General features: G+C 42.7%; 1 protein-coding gene across 2 annotated transcripts in view; it reads left to right on the forward strand.

Annotated features, from left to right (window-relative positions):
- The window catches only part of TBC1D8 (TBC1 domain family member 8), a 143,865-nt gene that overhangs the window by 102,762 nt on the left and 18,451 nt on the right, over positions 1-22,652 (forward strand). For both annotated transcript variants that reach the window (XM_054578026.1, XM_054578027.1), the window contains 9 exons: positions 11,864-12,071; positions 13,392-13,586; positions 14,421-14,597; positions 15,899-16,049; positions 18,898-19,112; positions 20,123-20,526; positions 21,416-21,548; positions 21,693-21,791; positions 22,368-22,436. In XM_054578026.1, the coding sequence (XP_054434001.1) occupies positions 11,864-12,071; positions 13,392-13,586; positions 14,421-14,597; positions 15,899-16,049; positions 18,898-19,112; positions 20,123-20,526; positions 21,416-21,548; positions 21,693-21,791; positions 22,368-22,436 (1,651 nt within the window). The remainder of the gene's footprint in view (positions 1-11,863; positions 12,072-13,391; positions 13,587-14,420; positions 14,598-15,898; positions 16,050-18,897; positions 19,113-20,122; positions 20,527-21,415; positions 21,549-21,692; positions 21,792-22,367; positions 22,437-22,652) is intronic.

The following is a 22,652-nucleotide window of genomic DNA, read 5'->3' on the forward strand; positions in this document are numbered from 1 at the left end:
TTTGATTCTTTTTAAATGTAAGGAGTCTTTTTATCATATACAAACAAATATAACTTTATTGACTTCACAGATATTTTCTTCCCTTTTCAGGAGAGTACTTAAGGATGGGGGAGTCAGGCGGACCTGTTAATAAACGTGTAGTTATACAGACAGAGGTTTTCAAGGTAGCGGAGGAGTGAATGGAGGCCACACTGACCTCCTCCCAGGCCAATCTGGAATTACAACTAAGTTGTGGAGAAATCACCTGGAACAGATAACTCAACAATAGTGGAAAAGAAGCCTTATAACCTTGGACAGACTGAAGAATCAGCTTTAACCTGATTGGTAATTAGTGCAGTGGAACTCCAGAAGGCACTGGGCGCCCACAGGCAGCAATGCCAGAGGGATATTTAAATGGCCAGTTGGATCCCCTTGAGAAGAGTGGGGTCCTAACCATTAGCAGGAATCCCCAGTCTAGGGCACCACAGCCCAGAAAGTACACAGATACAGCCAGCTGTGAAAAGCAGCAGAGTTGCTCTCTGCCAGAGACAGGTGGCTAGAGCTGCAAAGAGCTGATTAAAGGGCCAATGCGTAGATTTTTGTTTGCAGCCACTGACCCTGGGCTAAGGCAAAGGCGGGGCAGAGTGGTGTAGAGACACCTGAGGATAGACTAGGGACAGAGGCTTTGGGGAGAGAATTCAGAGATTAGCCAGCGAGATCCCGGTGCTGACTCTTTCCCCATGTGGCAGTGGCCATCTTGCTCAGGAAGACCACTCCTCTGAGCGGCAGCGGTGTGAGGGGAAACAGTAGCCCTGTCCCCAGGAGGGACTCTGCCCTGGCCCTGTAGCGCCTAAGTCTGACTGCTAAGTGCAGAGTGAATAGATTAATAACTTGAAGGAGATAGCCACTGACAGTAGCTTCCTGGAAGTTTCGAACAGACTGCCTAAGGTTAGACGGGGTCAACACACAACATCACGAGGGGCAGATCCAGAGAGAAAAAAACAGCAGTAAATACTAGAGGATACCAAGACAAAATTGACTGTGGTCATCTCCATGATTTACAATATTTTCTTTACTATATAGCTTCTTAAAGTTTATTTCTGTTCTATCAAGTTTGTGCATATTAAGTCATTAGATTTTATACTAATAGTTTATTTCTCTCCTTTCTTATAATAGCCGTCATCTCTTTACAGCCTTATTAATACTGGTTCCTTTGTTGTTGGTAGTGGGATTGGAAGAGGAAGTTATTTTTCCAGATGTCGATTTGTTTCCTGGGCTTTGTGGTTTTCTCCTGGCAGCACGAGCACAAAAACACACAGGATGTGGTGTGCAGAGTGACCTTCAGTCAACCAGCTGGAGGGATCCACCAAAGAACAACCAAACAACAATCAAAACCCAATTACTTCCAGAGAGCCAACATAAATGGGCCTAAAAAGCATCCAAAGAGCATCAACTTCAGGAGATCAACAAGACTGCACCACTGAATCTCACAAGTCTCTTACCATAGAAGTTCACAACACAAACTCAAGAGGTCAAGATATCAATTTACGAATCAGAAGCAAAAAAGAAGAGTCTCACAAATAATGGGAAGTAAAAGAAACAACCCCCAATTGAAGGGAAAAGAGGAATCCCCACAAAGACAACTAAATGAAATGGAGGCAAGTAAACTATCAGATACTGAGTTCGAAACAATGGTTATAAGTAAGCTCAATGAGATTAGTGAGCTCAGAGAGAATTACTAAAAACTGTAGGGAAACTACAAGAAACTTACTGTAACTATATCACCATGAAAAAAAAAAAAAACAGACTGTCAACAAGAGGCAAGAGGAAATGAAGAATAAAATTTCTGAATTGAAGAACATAGTGGAAGGAATCAAAAGCAGGTTAGATGAAGCAGAGGATTGAATCAGCGAGCTGGAGGACAAGGTAGAGAAAAGCCCCCTGAAAAAGCAAGAAAATGAAAAAGACTCAAAAAGAAGGAAGAGACATTTAGGGAAATGCAGGACAACCTGACTGAAATGTAATAATATCCATATAATAGGGATACCAGAAGGAGAAGAGGAACAAGGGATAAAAAATGTGTTTGAAAAAGTAATGATGGAAAACTTCCCTCATTGGAGGAGAGAAAAAGTTACACAAGTTCAGTAAGCACAGAGGGTCCCATTCAAGACAAACCCAATGAGGACACTCCAAGACACATCATAATTGAAATGGCAAGTATCAAAGACAAACAGAACCCAAGAGGCAGCAAGAGAGAAGAACAAGTAGTAATATTTGAGGGAGCCGCAATACTGCTAGCAGCTGACTTCTCAACAGAAACACTACAAGCCAGAAGAGAATTGCAAGAAATATTCCAAGTAATGAAAAGCACAGGCTTGCAACCAAGACTGCTCTATCCAGCCAGGCTCTGAGTTAAAATGGAAGGGGAAAAGAGGCGTTTCCCAGACAAAACAAGGCTGGAAGATTACACCTCCACCAAACCTCACTTCATGATATTCCAAAGGGACTGCGTTAAGAAGATGAAGAAAAAGAGTGAGAAAGAGAGGAATACTGGTTCAGAGGGGGAAAAAAGTATAAGTACCTATCAATAATAACTTTAAAAGTAAATGGATTAAATGGTCCAATCAAAAGACATAAGGTGGCTGAATGAGACACATACTGTCTACAAGAGACCCACCTTGGAACAAAGGACCTACAAAGGGATGGAAAAAATATTTCAAGTAAATGGACAGGGAAAAAAAGCCAGGGTAGCAATCCTTATATCAGACAAAATAGCTTTCAAAACAAAGGCCATAAAAAGGGACCCAGAATGACACTTCATAACTCAAAAGGGAGAATCCATCGAGAAGATATAAACATTGTAAACCTATATTCGCCCAACATAGGAGCACCCAAATACATAAAGAAAATCTTGGAAGGCTTAAAGAATGATATAGACAGCAACACGCTGATAGTCAGGGATTTTAACACCCCACTTTAAATCATGGATAGATCTTCCAAACAAAATATCAGCAAGGATATTGTGGAACTGAATGACACATTAGATCAAATGGACTTAAATGATATATATATAGGACCTTTTAGCCCAAAGAAGCAAAATACACATTCCCTTCAAATGCACATGGAACATTTTCAAAAACAGACCAGAAGATAGGACACAAAACAAGCCCCGAAAAATTCAGGAAAATTGAATTCATAACAAGCATTTTCTCGGACCACAAGGCCTTGAAACTAGAAACTAACCTCAAGGAAAAAACTCAAAAACATTCAAAGACATGGAGACTAAATAGCATGCTATTAAACAATGAATGGGCCATAAGGAGATCAAAGAAGAAATAAAAAAAATTCTGGAAACAAAAAAGAACACACAACAGTCCTAATCCCATGGGACACTGAAGACAGTCCTGAGAGGGAAGTTCATAGCAATACAGGCCTACCTAAAAAAGATAGAAACCTTTCAAATAAATAGCCTTACTCCACATCTTCAAGAAATGGAGAAACAACCAGAAACAATGCCCAGAGACAGTAGAAGAAACAAAATAGTCAAGATCAGAGCAGGTTTGAATGACAAAGAGACTAAAAGAACGATTCACAGGATCACAAATCCAGGAGCTGGTTCTTTGAAAAGATACACAAAATCGACAAACCTTTAAGCAGACTCATCAAGAAAAAAAAGGGAAAGGATGCAAATAAATCATATCAGAAATGAAAGAGGAGAAATAAAAACAAAGGATTGTAAGAAATTACTATGAACAAGTATGTGCAAAGAAATTTGAAAACATGGGTGAAATGGACAAATTTCTAGAAAAATATAACCTTCCAACACTGAATGAAGAAGAAGCAGAAAGCCTGAACATACTGATAACAGGTGGTGAAATTCAAGCAGTAATCAGAAAACTCCTGGCACACAAAACCTTGGACCAGAAATTTTCCCAGGAGAATTTTACAAAACATTGAAGGAAGAGCTAACCCCTATCTTTCTCAGAGTATCTCCAAAAATACAAGAGAGAAGACTCCCCAACTCTTTTTATGAGGCCAGCATCATCCTAATCCCAAAACCAGATAAAGACAAAACAAAGAAAGAAAACTACAGTCCAACATTACTGATGAACATAGATGCTAAAATCCTCAACAAAATATTGTCAAACCCCATCCAGCAATACATTAAAAAGATCATCCACCATGATTAAGTGGGATTCATCCCAGGGATGCCAGAATGATTCAGGTTTCAAAAATCAATAAACATAATACATTTCCATAAGCAAAAGGAAAGACAAAAATCACATGATCATATCAATAGAAGTGTAAAAGCATTTGGTGAGGTACAGCACCCATTCATGATAAAAACACTCACCAAAGTTGGAATAAATGGGGCATATCGCAACATAATAAAGGCCATATGTGAAAAACCTATAGCCAACATCATACTCAATGGGTAAAAACTAAAAGCTTTCCTACTAAGATCAGGAACAAGACAAGTTTGTTCATTTTCACCCCTTCTATTCAACATGGTAGTGGAGGTCTAAGTCACAGTTATCGGACAAGTAAAAGAAATAAAAGGCATCAAAATTGGAAAGGAGGAAGTAAAACTATCATTGTTTGCAGATGACATGATAGTGTACATAAAAAACCCCATAGACTCCACCAAAAAACTACTCAATCTAATAAATGAATTTGGCAAAAAAAACAGGATATGAAGTCAATATTCAGAAATCAAAGGCATTTTTGTACACCAACAATGAAATATCAGAATCAGAAACCAGGAATAAAATCTGTTGTGCTATAGCAACAAGTAAAATAAAGTACCTGTGAAGAAACCTAACCAAGAAGGTAAAGGATCTGTACACAGCAAACTATACAGCATTAAAGAAAGAAATTAAGGAAGACACAAATAAATGGAAGTGTATACCGTGTTCATGGATTGGAGGAATTAACTTTATCAAAATGTCCATACTATCCAAAACAATTGATAGATTTAACACAATCCCTCTTAAAATACCAACGATGTATTACACAGGTATAGAAGAAACATTTCAAAACTTTATATGGAACAATAAACGATCCCAAATAGCTGCAGAAATTTTGAGGAAGAACAAAATAGGAAGGATCGTAATCCCTGACCTCAAACTATATTACAAGGTCTCTGTAATCAAAACAGTTTGGTACTGGCGTAAGAGTAGACACATAGATTAATAGAACAGAATAGAAAGCCCAGAATAAACCCATGTCTCTGTGATCAATTAATATTGGATGAAGTAAGGAAGAATCATAAAAATGGAGTAAAAATAGCCTCTTCAACAAATGTTGTTGGGGGAACTGGACAGCCCCATGTAAAAAAATGAGATTCAATCACCAGCTTACACCATAAACTAAAATAAACTCGAGATGGATAAAAGACTTAAATATAAGTCACGACACCATGGAAGTCCTAGGGGGAACATAGGCCAGAAACTCTTAGAGATTCCACACAGTAATGTTTTCATCGATGTGTCTCCTAGAGCAAGGGACATAAAGAAAAGAGCAAAGAAATAGGATTTCATCAAAATAATAAGCTTCTGCACGCCTAAAGAAAACATCAGCAAAATGAAAAGGGACCCAACCGAATGGGAAAATATATTTACCAATGATACCTTGGACAGGGGTTTGTTCTCCAAAATATATAAAGAACTCACAGAACTCCACTCCAGGAAGACAAACAATCTTGTTAAAAAATATTCAAAGGACCTGAACAGACACCTCTCCAAGGAGAACATACACAGGGCCCAGAGACATATGAAAGGATTATTATCATCACTAGCCATCAGAGAAATGCAAATTAAAGACACAATGAGATACCACTTCACCCCGGGCAGAGTGGCCATCATAAACAAATCAACAAACAAGAAGTACTGCCGAGGCTGTGGAGAAAAGGGAGTCATAGTACACTGTAGATGGGAATGCAGGCTGGTGCAGCCACTGTGGAAAACAGTTTGGAATTTCCTCAAAAAGCTAAAAATGCAACTGAGTTTTTGACCCAGCGATTCCTGGGATTATATGCTAGGATTCCCAAAACACCAATTCAGAAGAACCTATGCATCCCAATGTTCATAGCCGCACAATTTACAATAGCCAAGTAATGGAAGCAACGTAAGTGACTGTCAAGAAATGAGTAGATTGAAAAACAGTGCTACATTTACACAATGGAATAATATGCAGCAGAAAGAAAGAGCTCCTACCCTTTGCGACAACATAGGTGGAATTGAAGAGCATTTTGCTAAGCCAAATAAGCCAGGGAGTAAAAGACAAATACCATATGATCTCACCTATAAATGACCCTAATCAACAAAACAAACAAGCAAGGAAAATATAACCAGTAACATTGAAAGAAAAAGGAAAACCGACAGTAATGAGAGGGAAAGAGTGGTGATCGATGGGGACTTGAAGGGAAAGGGTCAAGTCAAGGAACATGTATAAAGGACCCATGGACAAACCAAAGTGGGGAAGTATTGAGGGTAGGAAGTGAGGGTGGGTGGGGCCGGGGAAAGTTGTGTCAGGAAAATGGATACAGATGTTTTTGAACCGTGAGGAAAAAATAAGTAAATCAAAATCCAGGAAAAAAAAGAAAATGAACGGAGGACCTGAACAGACACTTCTCCAAGTAGGACATACACAGGGCACAGAGACATATGAAAGGATGCCCATCATCACTAGCCATCAGAGAAATGCAAATTAAAACCACAGTGAGATTCTGCTTCATACCAGTCAGAATGGCCATCATAAACAAATCAACAAAGAACAAGTGCTGGCGAGGTTGTGGAGTAAAGGGAACTGTAGTACACTGTTGATGGGAATACAGGCTGGTGCAGCCACTGTGGAAAACAGTTTGGAATTTCCTCGAAAACTAGAAATGGAACTCCCTTTTGACATGCAATTCCACTGCCGGGATTATGCCCTAAGAATCCTGAAACACCAATTTAAAAGAAGCTATGCACACCAATATTCAGAGCAACACAATTTACAAAACTAAGTATTGGAAGCAACCTAAGTGCTCATCAGTATATGAGTGGATCAAAATACTATGGTACATTTCTGCAGTGGAATACTAGCAGCCAAAAGTAAGGAAGAGCTACTACCCTTCGTGCCTGCATGGATGAACTAGAGAGCAGCATGCTAAGCAATATAATCCAGGCATTGACATACAAATTCCATTTGATCTCACCTATAAGTTTAACCTAATCAACAAATAAACAAGCAAGAAAAATATAACCAGCAACACTGAAAGAAAAAAGAAACCAACAATAATCAGAGGGGAGAAGAGAGGGGAGTAATGTGGAAAAGAAAGGGAAGGGTCAAGGAACTTGTATAAAGGACAGAGCCAAAGTGGGGAAGGATTGAGGGTGGGAGTAGGGCAGGGGAAAATGGTGAGAAAATGAAGACAAATATATGAACAATAAAAAAAAAAAAAAGTTAAAAAGTGTAGTTCCACAGATCTGGTCAATTTCATGTTTGTTATATTGGAGCTTTGGGTTGTTCAAACTCAGTTTTATATTTCACCCACTCTGTTTAATTTTTTTAACACTAAATTTAAGTCTTCTGTTCCAAGTCTGTAAAAAATAAGGCTGGGGTGCTCTGTTCATATGCATAAGGTCTGATCTTGAATACACTTAATGTGGGGTGTAGGAACTCAGATGACAAAGCTGGTTGTGTAATCTATTTTCATTTATGGTTCATTGTTTGTTTGTTTTTTTACCAATATTTTTCATACACTTCAGTACAAGTCTTGTCAGTTAACCTTACTTTATGAGTAAACTAAGTAACCCATATTACATTCTTTAAATTTTTTTTTATTACTATGGCACTTCCATAAAATGGTCAGTAACCAACTTCTTTGCTGGCAAAAGGCCCCATGTACCAAGTGTTGGAGTATTTATTTCAAATGTAGATATCTGTGAATGGTAATGTTTTGTCATGTAAGTGCCTGTTCAGAGTTTCAAAATTTATAAATTCCAAATATTTTCATAGTCACTTGCATGTATAACTGGACAATATTCCGAGAAAACTTGAAAACCTGTTGTATTTAACTAGCCTCAAATTGTGTGACCGTGGTGTATAATGAAGAATTTGAAAGCCCTGGCTGGGTGACTCACTTGGTGGGAGCATCATCCCATACATCAAAAGGTTGGAGGTTCGATTCCCTGTCAGGGCACATGCCTAGTTTGTAGGTTTGATCCCCAGTTGGGGCATGTGCAGGAGGAGGCAGCCAGTCGATGTCTGTCTGTCTGTCTGTCTGTCTCTCTCTTTCTCTCCCTCTCTCCCCTGCTTCCTCTTTCTCTAAAAATCAATAAATATGTCATCGGGTGGGGGAAAATATTGTTTAAAAAATTGAAACAGTAAAAAAAGAAAGTGTCAGGGGTGGGGGTTGTTGCAAGAAGGATGAACAGGGCCCTGGTAGTGGGTGCCAGTGAAGCTGCCCAGTGCTGAGGTGCCGAGGGTGGCCCAGAATGGACAGCAGTGTTCTGGTGCAGGCATGCTTTTTTGGTACCTGTATTTTGACTTTCTCCAAAAGTGAAAGACATGTTGCCCCCAAGTTGTTACCAGTGCCCATTTGTAACTTTGTGTGGACGTGTAGACAGAAACAGGTAATGACTCAGTTAACTGGCATATTGCCAAGAGAACCCAGGTTTAAAGTTTAGGAAAACAGTCTCTTCATACTAAAGACATGGTCAGAAATGTTGGAATGGTTGTCAGGCTCTTTTGTTGACATATTTTCACTTCCCTTCCCAGATGATGGCTTTAGAAAGGTACCTTTGGGGTCATGGACCTGGTGATTTTGGGTTTTTCGTAGTTGCTGATGTGCTCACTGTTGAGGGACTTATGGACACAGCATAGCAAGGCCCATACTGGCATGAGCAGCAAGAAAGATGGTGCATTGTCACCCGAAGATCAGACAGGATCCAACTTCTCAAACAAGTTAGAGCTGGCAGAACATGGAGTCACTGGCCCTGCCCTCATGCTTCACGGAGGAGTGCCTGGCCCAGGGCTCTCCAATGGAGGTTAACATTTTCACTAAAGTCTGTTTGGACGGGCTGAAAATGCTGGAGGAACACTCAATGAATGCAGTGTAGTCAACAGAAACGATTCTCGTGATGTAAGCAAGCTCTTCCTGCAAGTACCTAAAGGTAGACAGTGTCTGCCAAAAGGCTTATGTCCTCAGTACTAATGCATGTCCTCAGTAGTAATTCCTCACCTGCAGTTAGCTGGCTTGTACTTAACTCCTGGCAGCTTTTCAGACCCTCCTGAGCCTTCTCTGTCCAGCTTAATTCCTCTCCTGCTATTGTCTTCCTGCCCCCACTAGCGATGCCCAAGCTGCATGTAATTTGCTCAACTCTCTCCTTCTGATCCTAGCAGAGTCCTCTTGGACCGTTTGAGACATTCCTGGGTGTCATGCAGTGCTGAATAGTCCCCTCAGCAGGGCCCACATCTACCACCTGCAGCATCCTAGGTGCTCTGTGGTCATCACATATTCTCTGGGACAGGATGGAGAGCAGAGAAGGAAGGCAGGAGCCTTTTCTAGAAGGTGAAAAAGCTTTCCGATGCCCAGTGTTATTGAGGTCCTGGTGTCGGAGCTCTACTGTCTGAGGGTGGGTTACTTCACGCTCCCACCATCTCAATGGTCCTCGGCTGTGGTATGCTTTGTGTAAGGCACCACATGACACTTTGTCCTTCCATTTCCACAGAGCTCTTGGGGGATTGCTGAGCAAAAACACAATTGAGAAATGCAGTGTTTTCTGTGCAGACTTGGGTTTTCAAGAAAAGCACCTCTAGCCTTTCTGCCTTGTTTCTAGCTTGCTAATTCTTGGTATTTCCCAGACTTTTAAAAGTGTCCAACTTGAGTCTGTGGATGGACACCTAACAAGATCCTGTAGAAATCTTTGTGTGTTCCTTTGTGAGGCAAACTGGTTGCAGAACACTTGAGTTTTTCCAAAGGACAGGAGTGGTGGCACCAGACTTTCTGTTCAGCACAGATGAGAAGGTCTCACACTCTGGGCTAATAGAAAGCCCCCCTGCCCTAGTTTGTCATGCAGCCCCTGTGTGTGGAAGCATTTGGCCTTGAAGCAGCTTTAAGCCAATGACACATAGGTATGTGGAATGAACATGAGAGAGTGAGAGCCAGTGTGTGAGACCTGACACAGTTCTTCCCAAAAGCATTCTAAAAGGTTATGGGGGAAGAGAGAGGGAAATTTGTTTTTGATATATCTTTTACCTAATTTAAGAGGGAGAACTCTAATTCTGGATTTGTAGAGGAATAAGAGAAGTACCTACCTCCTGATTTCTTGGGTCTGAGGTCTAGAATTTTCTGCACACTTTTCATGTATGATTGTACATATTAACTTTAACAAACTTGATGGTTATTGCTCCAGATTCTGATCAGCCCATATTTGTTCTCAGCCTAGTTACAGTTCATAAAATGTCAAGTGTTAAGATGGGATGATTTGACCTTGGCCATGTAGCTCAATTGGAGTGTCCATGCACCAAGAGGGTGCCTTTTTGATTCTTGGTCAGGACACATGCCTGGGTTGTGGGTTCGATCCCTTGTTGGAGCACATATGGGAGGCAACTGATTGATGTTTCTCTCTCCCATCAATGTTTCTCTGTCTCTCTCTTTCTCTGCCTCTCTCCCTCTGCTGTATAAAAATCAGTGGAATCATATCCTTGGGTGAGGATGAAAAAAAAAGGATAGAATGACTTGTGTCACCTTCCCCTGTTATTCTCCAGCTATGGCTGTGGCCTGTGCACATGAGAAGTGTGGACAATGGGTAGTGAATATTATTAGGCTCCTGGGCTGGTTTCTATCCTGAGAGGGGTGTTTCTGCCATGGCTCACAGGCCTGAGATCACCTGCTGCTTAGATATTTTGAGATATAATTCACATACCATACAATTTACCCTTCTAAAATGTACCATTCTTCACTGGTTTTTAGTATATCCACAGAATTGTGCAGTCATCACTGATGAATGTTAGAACATTGTCATCACCCCAAGAAGAAACCTCATACTCATGAGCAGTCACTCCCCATTCCTCCCCATTCCTGCAGCCCTAAGCAGTCATGAATCTGATTTGTCTATAGATTTGCTTATTCTGAAAATTTCATATAAATGGAATCAGGCAATATGTAGAATTTTGTATCTGGGTCCTTTAACTTAGCATATTGTTTTCAAGGTTTATTCAAGGTGTCAGAACTTCATTCCTTTTTATGGCTGAGTAATATACCATGGTATGGATATATCACATTTTGTTTATCCATTCATCAGTTGATGGGCATTTGGATTGTTTCCAGTTTGAGGCTATAATGAAAAATGTTGCTATGAAGATATGTAAGTTTTTGAATGGACATAATATATTCAGTTATTTTGGGTATACATCCACAAGTGGAATTGCTGGGTGATTTGATGATTCTACATTTAATCTTTTGAAGAATAGCCAGGCTGTTTTTCAAAGTGGCCATGCCATTTTACATTTCTACCAGCAGTGTATGAAAGTTCCAGTTCTTCACTTCCTCATCAACACTTGTTATTATTTGACTTTTTGATACTGGGTTGTTACACAGTTGTTTTATGTTAATTCCCAATGTTACTTAAACTTGAAATGATTGTGTATTTTGGTCTCTGGGTTTGTTCTGTTATATCTGTGCAGAGGCCGCCCATTCAGCTTTGCTTCCTTGTTCCAAAGGTCGGCTGTGAAATGGAATGTGTACTGCTGACTCGTGTAGGAACTGGACTGGCGCAACACCTTTTTGTACTCATTTCAGTAATATGTGCCAGTGGGTTTAAAAGTGTTTCCCTTTGTAATCAAGTGTATTAATTTACCATTTCTACCTCTTTATTCTGTCTCCCTTCTTTATCAGGCATCTGGAAGCCAGAGCACAGAATGAATTCTTCCGGGCATTCTTCAGGTTGCCGAAGCTGGAGAAGCTGTACGCTGCCGTTGACTGTGCCCTGTGGACACCTTTCAGTCGCTGTCACACTGTTGGGCGAATGTTTGCCTCAGACAGTTACATCTGCTTTGCCAGCAAAGAGGACGGCTGCTGCAATGTCATCCTCCCACTCAGAGAGGTAGGGAAGGGACTCCACCTCCCTGGGAGATGACAGCAGGCTGGGATGGTTACTGCCAGCTAAGTTGGGCATCTAGAGGGAAGCATGGCCTGAATTTGACCGTCGCCAACTTAGCTGTTGCTTTTTCTGTTATTGCTGTGTGGCAACCTGAAATTTGTATAAAAGTGACTGGTGAGAACAGGACACGCTAACCTCCACATTATCAATAAAGCTATTATTTAAAAGTGCATGCCTAGCAATTAAAGCTTTACCACAGCTTTTAGGCATAAATCTTTTCCTTTCCCCCACAAAAAGGAAGAGAAAAAAATGCAACCTACAAAAAGCATCCCTTTTGAAAATAAAGGTAAAATTGCTTGGCTTTTATACCCTCCTGAATGAAACATTAGCTGAAAATGTAATAGTGTTTCCTTTCATATGGATCAGGTCCCTTCCTACTATACAAATCTATAATTCTCCTCTTGGAAATCAGGGCAGTCTGAGTCCACTTCTGGCTCTGACAGCTCATCTTGTGGTCTCATGGCGTCCCTGCTGTGACAATATCCACAACTCCATTACACATCAGGACCCCAGAGTCTTGCTATTGTAACATCCTGGCAAGCACTCTTCAGAAAAACTCAAAATTTCTTCATTCCTGTGATCTTCTGCCTCCATGTCCTATTTCTGCAGCAGATGTCTTCATTTCACAAATATTCTTACCTAAGAGTGGAGCAGGAAATCCATTTTTAAAAATTATATACATAACAACATTTACCATTTTGGCATATTTAAGTGTTAATTAGTGGGATTAACTAATTCATTTTGTTGTGCAGCCATCTCCAGAACATTTTTTTACCTACCCCAACTAAAACCCTGTACCCATTAAACAACAACTTCTCATCCCCATCCCTTCCACTGTCGACCCCTGGCAAACACCAATCCACTTTCTGTTTTTATGAATTTGACTACTACTCATATAAGTGGAATCATACAGTATTTGTCCTTTTGTGACTGGATTATTTTACTTAGCATAATGTCTTCAAAGTCCATCCATGTTGTAGCACGTGTCAGAATATCTGTCCTATTTAAGGTCGAATAATAATCTGTTGTATGTATAGAGCACATTTGGTTTATCCACTCTTTTACTGAGGGTGGCCACTTGGGTTTCTTTCATCTTCTAGCTAATTTGAATATGCTGCCTTAAATACTTTTAACCTCTGCCCCAGTTCCTCATTGCAGTTACTTGTTTTGGCCTTCTACCATGGGGTATTTCTGAGTATGTAATTAAATGCCTGGTTCCCTTCTTTTTTGCTATACCTTTTTGTATGTAATTTCTTGCCACAGGTTGTGAGCATTGAGAAGATGGAGGATACAAGTCTGCTTCCCAACCCCATCATCATCAGCATCCGCAGCAAGATGGCCTTCCAGTTCATTGAACTCAAGGACAGAGATGACCTGGTGGAGAATCTGCTTGTTCGGCTGAAGCAGGTGCATGCCGACCACCCTGTGCATTATAGCACCTCACAGGATGATGACATGGTATGATCCTTCAAAAGAGTGGGATTCCATATGCTGAAAATCCCTTCTTTTTCCACTATTTCTAGCGCAGTGGTCTCCAAAGGGGAGTGCACATAATGATGATGCACATGGGTACAAGAAACTATGTGTCAGAGATGATGGGGCTTTTGTATTAGTCTGGCACCATTTCTCATGCACTGGGTGTCCTAAGTAGGTAGGTGTTCCACAGGTTAGAGGGGACCCATGAAGATTAAAGGGGTTCATAGGTATGTACCCCATAGGTTAGAGGGGCTAAAGGGGCACTTCATTCACAGGTTACAAGAGTCCTCTACCACCCCAGGTTGGAAGGGGTGATGTTATTTGGGGGCAGGTGTAATTTGCCAAAGGAAGTTTCATTGCCCTTGAGGGTGGACAGCTACAAAAATGGACCTGGTCTGCTGGGATCCAGGTCTCCTGTACTTACGCACCCATCCCTCTCTTGACCTGTTTTTACCCATAGTGGCAGGGAGGACAAGAGATAGTTTTCAGTACCTTAGAGCTGTTTTCTAGAGATGGTCCTCTTCAGTGTGGAAGCTAAGGGAAGGTGAGACTGCACATGAGGAAAGGTGCTTTCTTAGGCCCCATTGAATGCATGCCCTGGGTGTAATGAGTAGTCTCATGGGGACATTGCAGTGTGGACTGTACCCGTGCCTAAGGATCAAATCCACTGGGTCTCATGTTAGCCTCTTTTTCCCTTGATTCATAAATAGACACGTTTGAGTTTGTTATGCTCATGCCTCCAAAGGCGAGATGAGGATTGTTCTGTAATTAAAGCAATGGCTTTCTTCTCTTTATCTCACTTTTCTCCCCATGCAGATGTCACATGTGTTTCATTCAACAAGCATGTGCAGTGGCCACAAGTTTGGGGATCTTAAAATGGTGTCTTCTCAGAATAACGAGGAAGGTGAAGAAGAACAGTGCCCGCGGCAGCATCCACAGGCCCTGAGAGCTGTCTTGCAGCAGTCGGATAGCCAGAGCCCCGATGTGCGAATGGTGGGTGCACACTCTGCCTTGCCCATCCCTTACAGAGTTGGCATGGTTGTGGCTTCCTAGCCAGCTGACCTACTGTAGAGCTCAGCACCTAGGAGGGCAGGTTTGGTTGGAACAGCAGGCTGCCCTCTCTTTGCCTTATTCGCCCTAAGTGAAAGGAGTACACTGATGCCCACCGCCTGGGCACTTGTGCATGTGTTGAGGATGTGGTCACACAGTGGAATCTGTGGCTATCCCTCCTGTCCCCTGAGTGGGAGCTGTCAGTGCTGTCCCTTGTGGGTGTTCCCAGAAAGTCGCTCCATTTTTTTCCATAGGATCTGAGTGTGCCTCTTTTTACAGTATTTCTTTTTTGTCTTCTGGGACAGTTTCCTGTTCTTGTTTTATTAAACTAAAAATATTTTTGTTACATTTACTTAATAGATTTCATCTTTGGAGGGAGACTCTGAGGGAACTGTCCTTTGCAGTTGGGCAAATGGACTAGAGATTGTACTTTGAAATGGTGCTGTGGCAGGTAGTTGTGACCATGAGAACCAGAGTGGCTGTGAATATTCTTACCCCAAGCTGTGCCTGAGTCATCACTGGCTGCTATATAATTGATTGTTAGTTTTATTTGTTCAGAACTGAACTTTCCCATGTGCTTTATACAAAGATGCCCAATTAACTTTTGTGGGCTAAACACGTAAAAATACTGAATGTATGTGCAAACTTTTCCCATTACTGGAGAATAAAGATAATTAAACAAACATATTATTTAAAAGGAACTAAAATTTCCTGCCATCTAGGGATAAATTTTAAAGGATTTTTAATTGCCTAGAGGAATAGTGTCTTGTTTCTGATGGTGAGAGCAATGTACTTTTTCCAGGTTTCAGTTTTTCTTCTGGCTGTCGGGAAACTCATAGCAAGTTTTGAGTCCCCTTTGTCCTCTGAGTCGACCTGTGTTTCAGCAGTTGGTTCCATGTCAGTGTCCTGATGAGCTTCCTCTCATGCTTCCTGTTCCCACCTCACTTTCCCATCTGCTTTGGGTTACATTTGTCTTGGAACAAACATATTCTTTCTATCCACTTTGCCAAGGAAATAGCATTTTATTGCATAAGTGCTCCCACTGGGCTCTCAACTCCTGAAGGGCTGGTGCTCTGTGTTCTTCCCCTTTACATCCTCAGTGCCCAGCAGAGGTTCAGAAATACTATTTGCTGAAGGAGTTGCCTGTCACAGTTAACAGGAGTAGTGTCCCTATATTTTGAATTGTGGATGGGCTACCGGTATAGATGGGCTTCTTTGTATATTAAGGGTGTTTCTGTTTTTAGTCCAGAGAACAGATAAAATTAAACCTGTGGAATGACCACTTTATGGAATATGGCAGAACTGTATGTATGTTTCGCACAGAGAAGATCCGGAAGCTTGTGGCCATGGGGATCCCTGAGTCTTTACGTGGCAGACTCTGGCTGCTTTTCTCAGGTAAGTGGTTCTGATGCGTCTAGGCCAAATGTGATTTCTGGAGCAGACTCAGGAACAGAGACAGATGTCTGAGTAATGTGTGTGTATAATGATCATCTGTCTTAGATCCTTCCTGTGACATTCCCAGTCTAGACTTCATAACCTTACTGTAACAGCTGTGGAGCCTTGGTCAGAGCACCTGGGACCTCTGGGCAGCAGTGTCCTCTTTGTCAGTGTGAGGTCTGGCTGAAGTGATCTCTTCTCCTTTAAAAATGACTTTGAGCCCTAGCTGGTTTGGTTCAGCTGGTTGGGCATCATCTTGTAAACCAAAAGGTCATGCGGGGGTAGGGCAGGTGGTGCGCATTCATTTTCCGGTGAGGGCATGTGTCTGGGTTGTGGGTTAGTCCCAGTTGGGGCATGTACGAGAGGCAACCAATCAATGTTTCTCTCTCATGTCGCTGTTTCTCTCCTCTTTCTCCCTCCCTTCTGCTCACTCTAGAAACAGTAACAACCAAAAAAATCAAAAAAAAAAAAAAAAAAAAAAAGAGTTTGAGTCTATAGGTAATCCTGAGAATTCTGTTAAAAACCAACCCCTTGGAAGGGAGGTGTCTTTCTAGGGCATGAATTCTGAAATATACTAAACAAGAGTCTTCATAAGCTGTTCACTTGCAGTAGTATTGAAATAAATTCCTCAGAGCACACTTTCTATGTGCCCCTTCTCCCTGAAGATACATGTTCCCAAGAGACAGAATCACAGAGATTTCTCCTATCCTTCCTCCTCCTGTTTCACTTGACCTATTCAGTGCTGGCCTTTTTTGGTGTCAGGCCTCAGGCCTGTCCCTCTGCTGTAGTTTGGTGCTGTCTGGGACACCTACTGATGGATGGGCTGAGACTGGGAACAAACTTCTTCAGAGACTCCTAAGCAGGCATTCACCTGTCTCCACATTGATCATGAGCCATTTTGTCCCACTTGGTAGAGGAGCTGGGCTGTGAGCAGGAAGGGGAGGTCCCTGTTGTCCTATGGTGTGACTGCTACTCCCTGCAGGGTGCTGTGGGAATCATGGTGAGGAGGCTTACTTTCTCCAGGTAACTCTGCTGTGCTCACTTCAGCAGCGAGTCTCCTGAGGCTGGGCATGCGTGGGTGCCTGTCCTCTCACTGCTCACTTGTCTTGTTCCTCGTTTATGGTGGCCACTCACCCCCAGTCACTTCGCTCCTCCTTCTTCCCAGTCTCTCCCCTAAAGTAGCCTAACCTCTCCCCTCTCCAGCCAGAGGCACCTGCATGCAGAGTTTGGGCTTTCTGGTACACTGGGTGCATTTCCGTAGTCAGAGTCATGGATACCTGTCTGGCCACTTCTCACCAGTTCATAGGCTGAGCCCTCCCCTTGCCTCAGGCTTGTTTCTGCAGCTGCCTACCAAAGACACACCATCGACACACTTTCTTTAAAATTAAAAGTGTCTTCTGTATTTTTTTATCTAATAAAAATCTATATTCCTATTTGAAAAGAAAATACGGAGGCGCAAGCAAAGCAAGTAACATTACTCATAATAATGTAGCCACTTAGAGTGGTTTATGGTCTTCTAAGTGTCTTTAATGAACATATTTTATATAGTGTATTGTTAGCTCTCCACATCCATGGATTTCACATCTGTGGATTCAGCCAGCACAGATCAAAAATATCCAGGGGAAAAAATCCCAGAAAGTTTGAAAAAGCAGCAATTGAATTTGCCACATGCCAAGTACTACATTCAATCCACGTGAATGAAGTGATGTGTAGGAACATCCTGCTGTAGCCCATATGCAGATATAAGTTCTATGCAAATCCTACACCATTTTATAGGAGGGACTTGAACATCCACGGATTTTAAAATCCATGGAGGATTTTGGTCCTGGAACCAATCCTCCATGGATACTGAGGAATGACTTCACACATACATATTCTATTAAAAAAATAAGTGCTTAGTCAGTTCATATAGGACTATCTTTTCATTCAAGTGATAGAGTGTTTCCTTTGGTGGCAGAAAGGTTGCTGTAGTGTTTAACCTATTGCTAAATAAATGACAAATGTTAATATAAGATACAGTTGGAGAAGGGTGCGATACTGAACCTAGTCAGAATTAAAAACATTAACTAATTGTTAAAGGCATAACCGGGCCCTTTCTGCTTCCCCTGCCCTCTGGGAACCTGTCTGCATTGGGCTCGCAGCAATACTGGGAGCCACCTGCCATCAGCCCTGCTGAGGGAACACTGGCTAAAACCACAGGTGCCCTGATGCTGGCCAATGAGTGACGAGAACCCTCAGATGTTGGTTCACTTATCCCCTGATTTCCCTGCTTTCAGAGGCTTGGGCAGTAGCTTGGCCCTGGGTCATCTTGCATATCATGAACACTGCCTGCAGCTTTCTGCTGGCTGCTGTTGGCTCCCTAATAATTGTTAGCATACTTAATCATAATCACACCTTCTCGGGAGCTTTACATGTTGGTGTTTAGTAATTTATTGTTGAGTTAATGCATGGAAATTGTGTATGTGTACATATATGTAAGTATATATGTATACATGTATACACATACACTTCCTGTTACTAGGGAATAAAACTTATGAAGAGCATATTAATAAAAGTATTTCTAGTATGAGCCCCCCCCCCCCCGCCCCTTTATATAAGGTTATTCTTAGAAAAGCTATCCATATTCTTTCTTTCTTTTTTGTTTTCGGGAGAAATGAAGTTCTTCTTGTTGTATGTGGTCTCAAAGTATTTCATGTTCCTCAAGTAATGAGACCCTACTGAGGTCCTCTGACAGGACAGGTGCCCTTCCCATGTTGATGCTATCCTGGTAATCAACCCTCTTGAAAAATTACTTTTAAATCATTAGATGCTGTAACCGATCTTGCCTCACATCCTGGTTACTATGGTAATCTGGTGGAGGAGTCCATGGGAAAATGTTGCCTGGTGACGGAGGAGATAGAACGGGACCTGCACCGTTCCTTACCAGAGCACCCTGCCTTCCAAAATGAAACAGGAATCGCTGCTTTGAGGAGAGTTCTGACTGCCTATGCCCACCGGAACCCCAAAATTGGGTACTGCCAGGTGAGGTGTGCACTGAGGAGAAGAATCCTTTGGCCTACATTGTGTGTTGACCACCCAGGCCTCCGGGTCTGTGGTTCCTGGTTATCTGGTACCAAGGACAGCTGTGTGAAGACTCTGGGCTTGATCCCTTTCCCTAAACAATGCGTCAAATGAGGCCAAAGGAATTTATCTTTTCAGTGTCAGAGAGCCTGATCTTTTGAGATTAGAAAACTTTCCCAGGCTTAAAAAGAGCATCACATGTGCTGCAGGAGTAGGTGCTGTCTTCATGCCCCTGTGGGCCTCCACTGGAGGGTGGCAAGGATAAAGCTGCTGTGGAGCTCTGTCTTTCCAGACCTCCAGGACTTAATAGGGGCTCCTCCCTATTAATTTATTTTAGGACTTAATTTATTTTAAAAATGGTAGTGCTATTTGGGGAGGAAAAAGATTTTTGGGGCATGTCACTTCTTTCAGGAAACACGAGTGGAAAAGAGGAGGTAAGGTGTCCTCTGAGCAGTTCCTGAGGACACAGGAAGTTAGTTTAGTTTACTTGGGGATGTAGTAACCAAGCACAAAATAAACACCAGCAAGTAAACAACAAAAATTCCCCAGCCCAAGACTGGGTTAGAGAAGCTTCTGACATTTAAAATACAAGATAGTAAACTTTGTTTTCCTGTGAAAAAGCAAAATCAGTGGGTGAATGACATGTGTGTGTATGTATGTATGTATCTGTCTGAACACGAACACAGAAAATAGGTGGATTTAATCTGAGCCTGAGGTGTGCACCACAGCTCAATCCCACATTGCTAGATGGAGACAGTGACGGAGTTGTGGTTGATCGCTCACCCTGGTATATATCTTGTGAGGGCCAGGTTGATAGGACACATGGTAATTCCACTGCATGAAAGGTCAGTGTGGTTGGGGTACCCTGATCTTGACTTTTTTAGGTCATTTGGACTTTGGTGTTTTTTAACATCTCTGTGGCCTTGTGTGGTCTGGTCAGTAACTGTTCCTCCTCTGTGAACCCCACGCAGTCCATGAACATCCTGACCTCTGTCTTGCTGCTGTATGCCAAGGAGGAGGAGGCCTTCTGGTTGCTAGTTGCTGTGTGTGAGCGGATGCTTCCTGACTACTTCAACCACCGAGTCATTGGGGCACAAGTGGACCAGTCTGTCTTTGAGGAGCTTGTCAAGGAACAGCTGCCTGAGCTGGCAGAGCATCTGAATGACCCCTCAGCCCTGGCGTCCATCTCCCTCTCATGGTTCCTGACTCTGTTCCTCAGCATTATGCCCTTGGAGAGTGCAGTGAACGTTGTAGATTGCTTCTTCTACGATGGGATCAAAGCCATCTTCCAGCTAGGGCTGGCGGTGTTGGACGCCTGCGCCAAAGACCTCTGCAACAGCAGGGATGACGGTCAGGCCTTGATGGTCCTCAGCAGGTGGGCTCTGGTGCTGTATTTGGCTCGCTGGGGAAGGAGTGGGTACCAGCTGCAACTCTGTGAGGTGGACTACAGGAGGGCTGCCACTGGAAGGCTTCCTTTCATCCTGCCATTTGTCACCCTCTGGTCCCCCTAGAGGCTGTCCATCAGGTGGCACTGTCATCTGCATGTGCTTGAAGAGTGCCGTCTTCCCTCACTTCTCTCTACCAAGTAAGGGAGTCCAGGAAAAGAGAGGGCTATTAGCGGTTTTCTCTGAGGAGACTGAAATGTGTTGAGCCTAGAAGGACTTGTAGTGATCTTGAATGAGGGGAGGCGAGCACTGGGAATTGTTGGCCTCAGGCAGCCAACTAAAGGTTTCAGACATTTTGTGTGTTGGGCATGGTGTGTCCCACTAGGCTGAGGACAGTAACCCAAGACCTCTTGCATCTGAGGGCAAGTTAGCTGACAAAAGTTCCTTTTCAGAATATTGTGATTTACTTCACTGGAGAGTCACAGGCCCCTGGAAATGTACCCATGGAGCCCAGATTGACAAGTCTGGCTTTATGGATGTCTTCGTAGTGTCTGGAGACAAATGAACTATGTTTCAAAGTGCTGTGACAGCCCTGGCTGTTGTGGCTCAGTGGATTGAGTGCCAACCTGCAAACCAAAGGATCCTTGGTTTTATTCCCAGTCGAGAGCACATGCCTGGATTGCAGGCCAGGTCCCCAGTGGAGGGCGTGGAAGAAGCTACCATAAATTGATGTTTCTCTCCGTCCTTCCCTTTCCCTCTCTCTAAAAATAAATAAGTAAAATCTTTTAAAAAAAGAAAAAAAAGTGCTGTGACATTTGTCATAGCCCCTGTGACCAGATGAGGGTAAACCTGTGCTTTAATGCTGGATGGTGTGTTCAGGTTTTTAGATCACATTAAGAATGAGGACAGCCCTGGACCCCCAGTTGGCAGCTACCACCACACATTTTTCTCTGACAACCAGGAGTCCTATCCTGTGACTGACATTGCTGACCTGATCCGGGACTCCTATGAGGTAACTGGGCCCTGACCTATCTCCACCCGCCCCATGGAAGCTTGCTGGGGGGATGGGCTTAAGGGAAGTTTTTCCAAGGCTGTTTCTTGTGTCCTCTGTATTCAGAAGGGTTTCTGTGAGTGAGTGATTGCTTGTTTCCTGCAGAAATTTGGAGACCAGTCTGTGGAACAGATTGAGCATATGCGCTATAGGCACAGGATCAGGGTTCTCCAAGGCCATGAAGACACCACAAAGCAGAACGTGGTGAGTAGAGGCCTCCTTAAGGTAGTGGCTCACAGCAGTCAGGTGCTGACCTTGTGGTGTCCTCCTGTTGGTCTCTCACATAAGAATGCCAGGGGTTTGTTGTTTGTTGAATTAAAAAAACTTAATAGAGATGACATGGTATAGCAAGAGCATGAGTTTTTTAGAGTCAGACGCATTGTGAGCCTCAGGTTCCCCAGTTGTAAAATGAGGATAATAATACCCACAGTGTAGGATTAAAGGAAGTAGGATACAGAAAATGCCCAAGAACTTGCCTGCAGTGTTACTTGTTATCCAGGAGGAAGTTCTTTCCCAAACTCTTCGTTAGTGTTAAGCTTCCATTAGAACTTACACATGTTTCTGGAGGCCCCAGTGTGTGAATCAGAAAGGTAAGGGTAAACTCCTGAGAAAGTTCCCATAAGGCGACCTTTGTGTCAGAAAGGAGCAGACACTGATCCTGTGGAGATGGAAGTTGGTGCTGGCACCTGGTGTCCCACTCTTGCAGGAAGAGCCCCTCCTGTCTCTGACTCTCCAGATACAGATGAGATTTCACTCCATTGCTTTTGTTCTTTCCTCAAGCTCCGCGTTGTCACCCCAGAAGTCTCATTTCTCCTGGAAGACCTCGAGGAACTCTATGACTTATTCAAGGTATGATAGTTTGGGAAGATGAGGGAGTGCCAGGCCCAAGTCAGTGTTTTCAGCCTGCCCAAGGTGATGTGCAGAAGCCAGAGGGATTTGCCATGTACTTCTCTGAGGCTGCAAAGGCTGGAGCTCCCCACCTTCCAGTTTTGACTACTCGAAGCCTACACACCAGTGCTGCTGCTGTTCTGCCCTAACTTTGCAGTCTATGTTAGATGGAGCAGT

Source organism: Pteronotus mesoamericanus, unplaced genomic scaffold, assembly GCF_021234165.1.
Source record: "Pteronotus mesoamericanus isolate MK-2021 breed Mesoamerican mustached bat unplaced genomic scaffold, CSHL_Meso_final contig_48, whole genome shotgun sequence".
Lineage (NCBI taxonomy): Eukaryota > Metazoa > Chordata > Mammalia > Chiroptera > Mormoopidae > Pteronotus > Pteronotus mesoamericanus.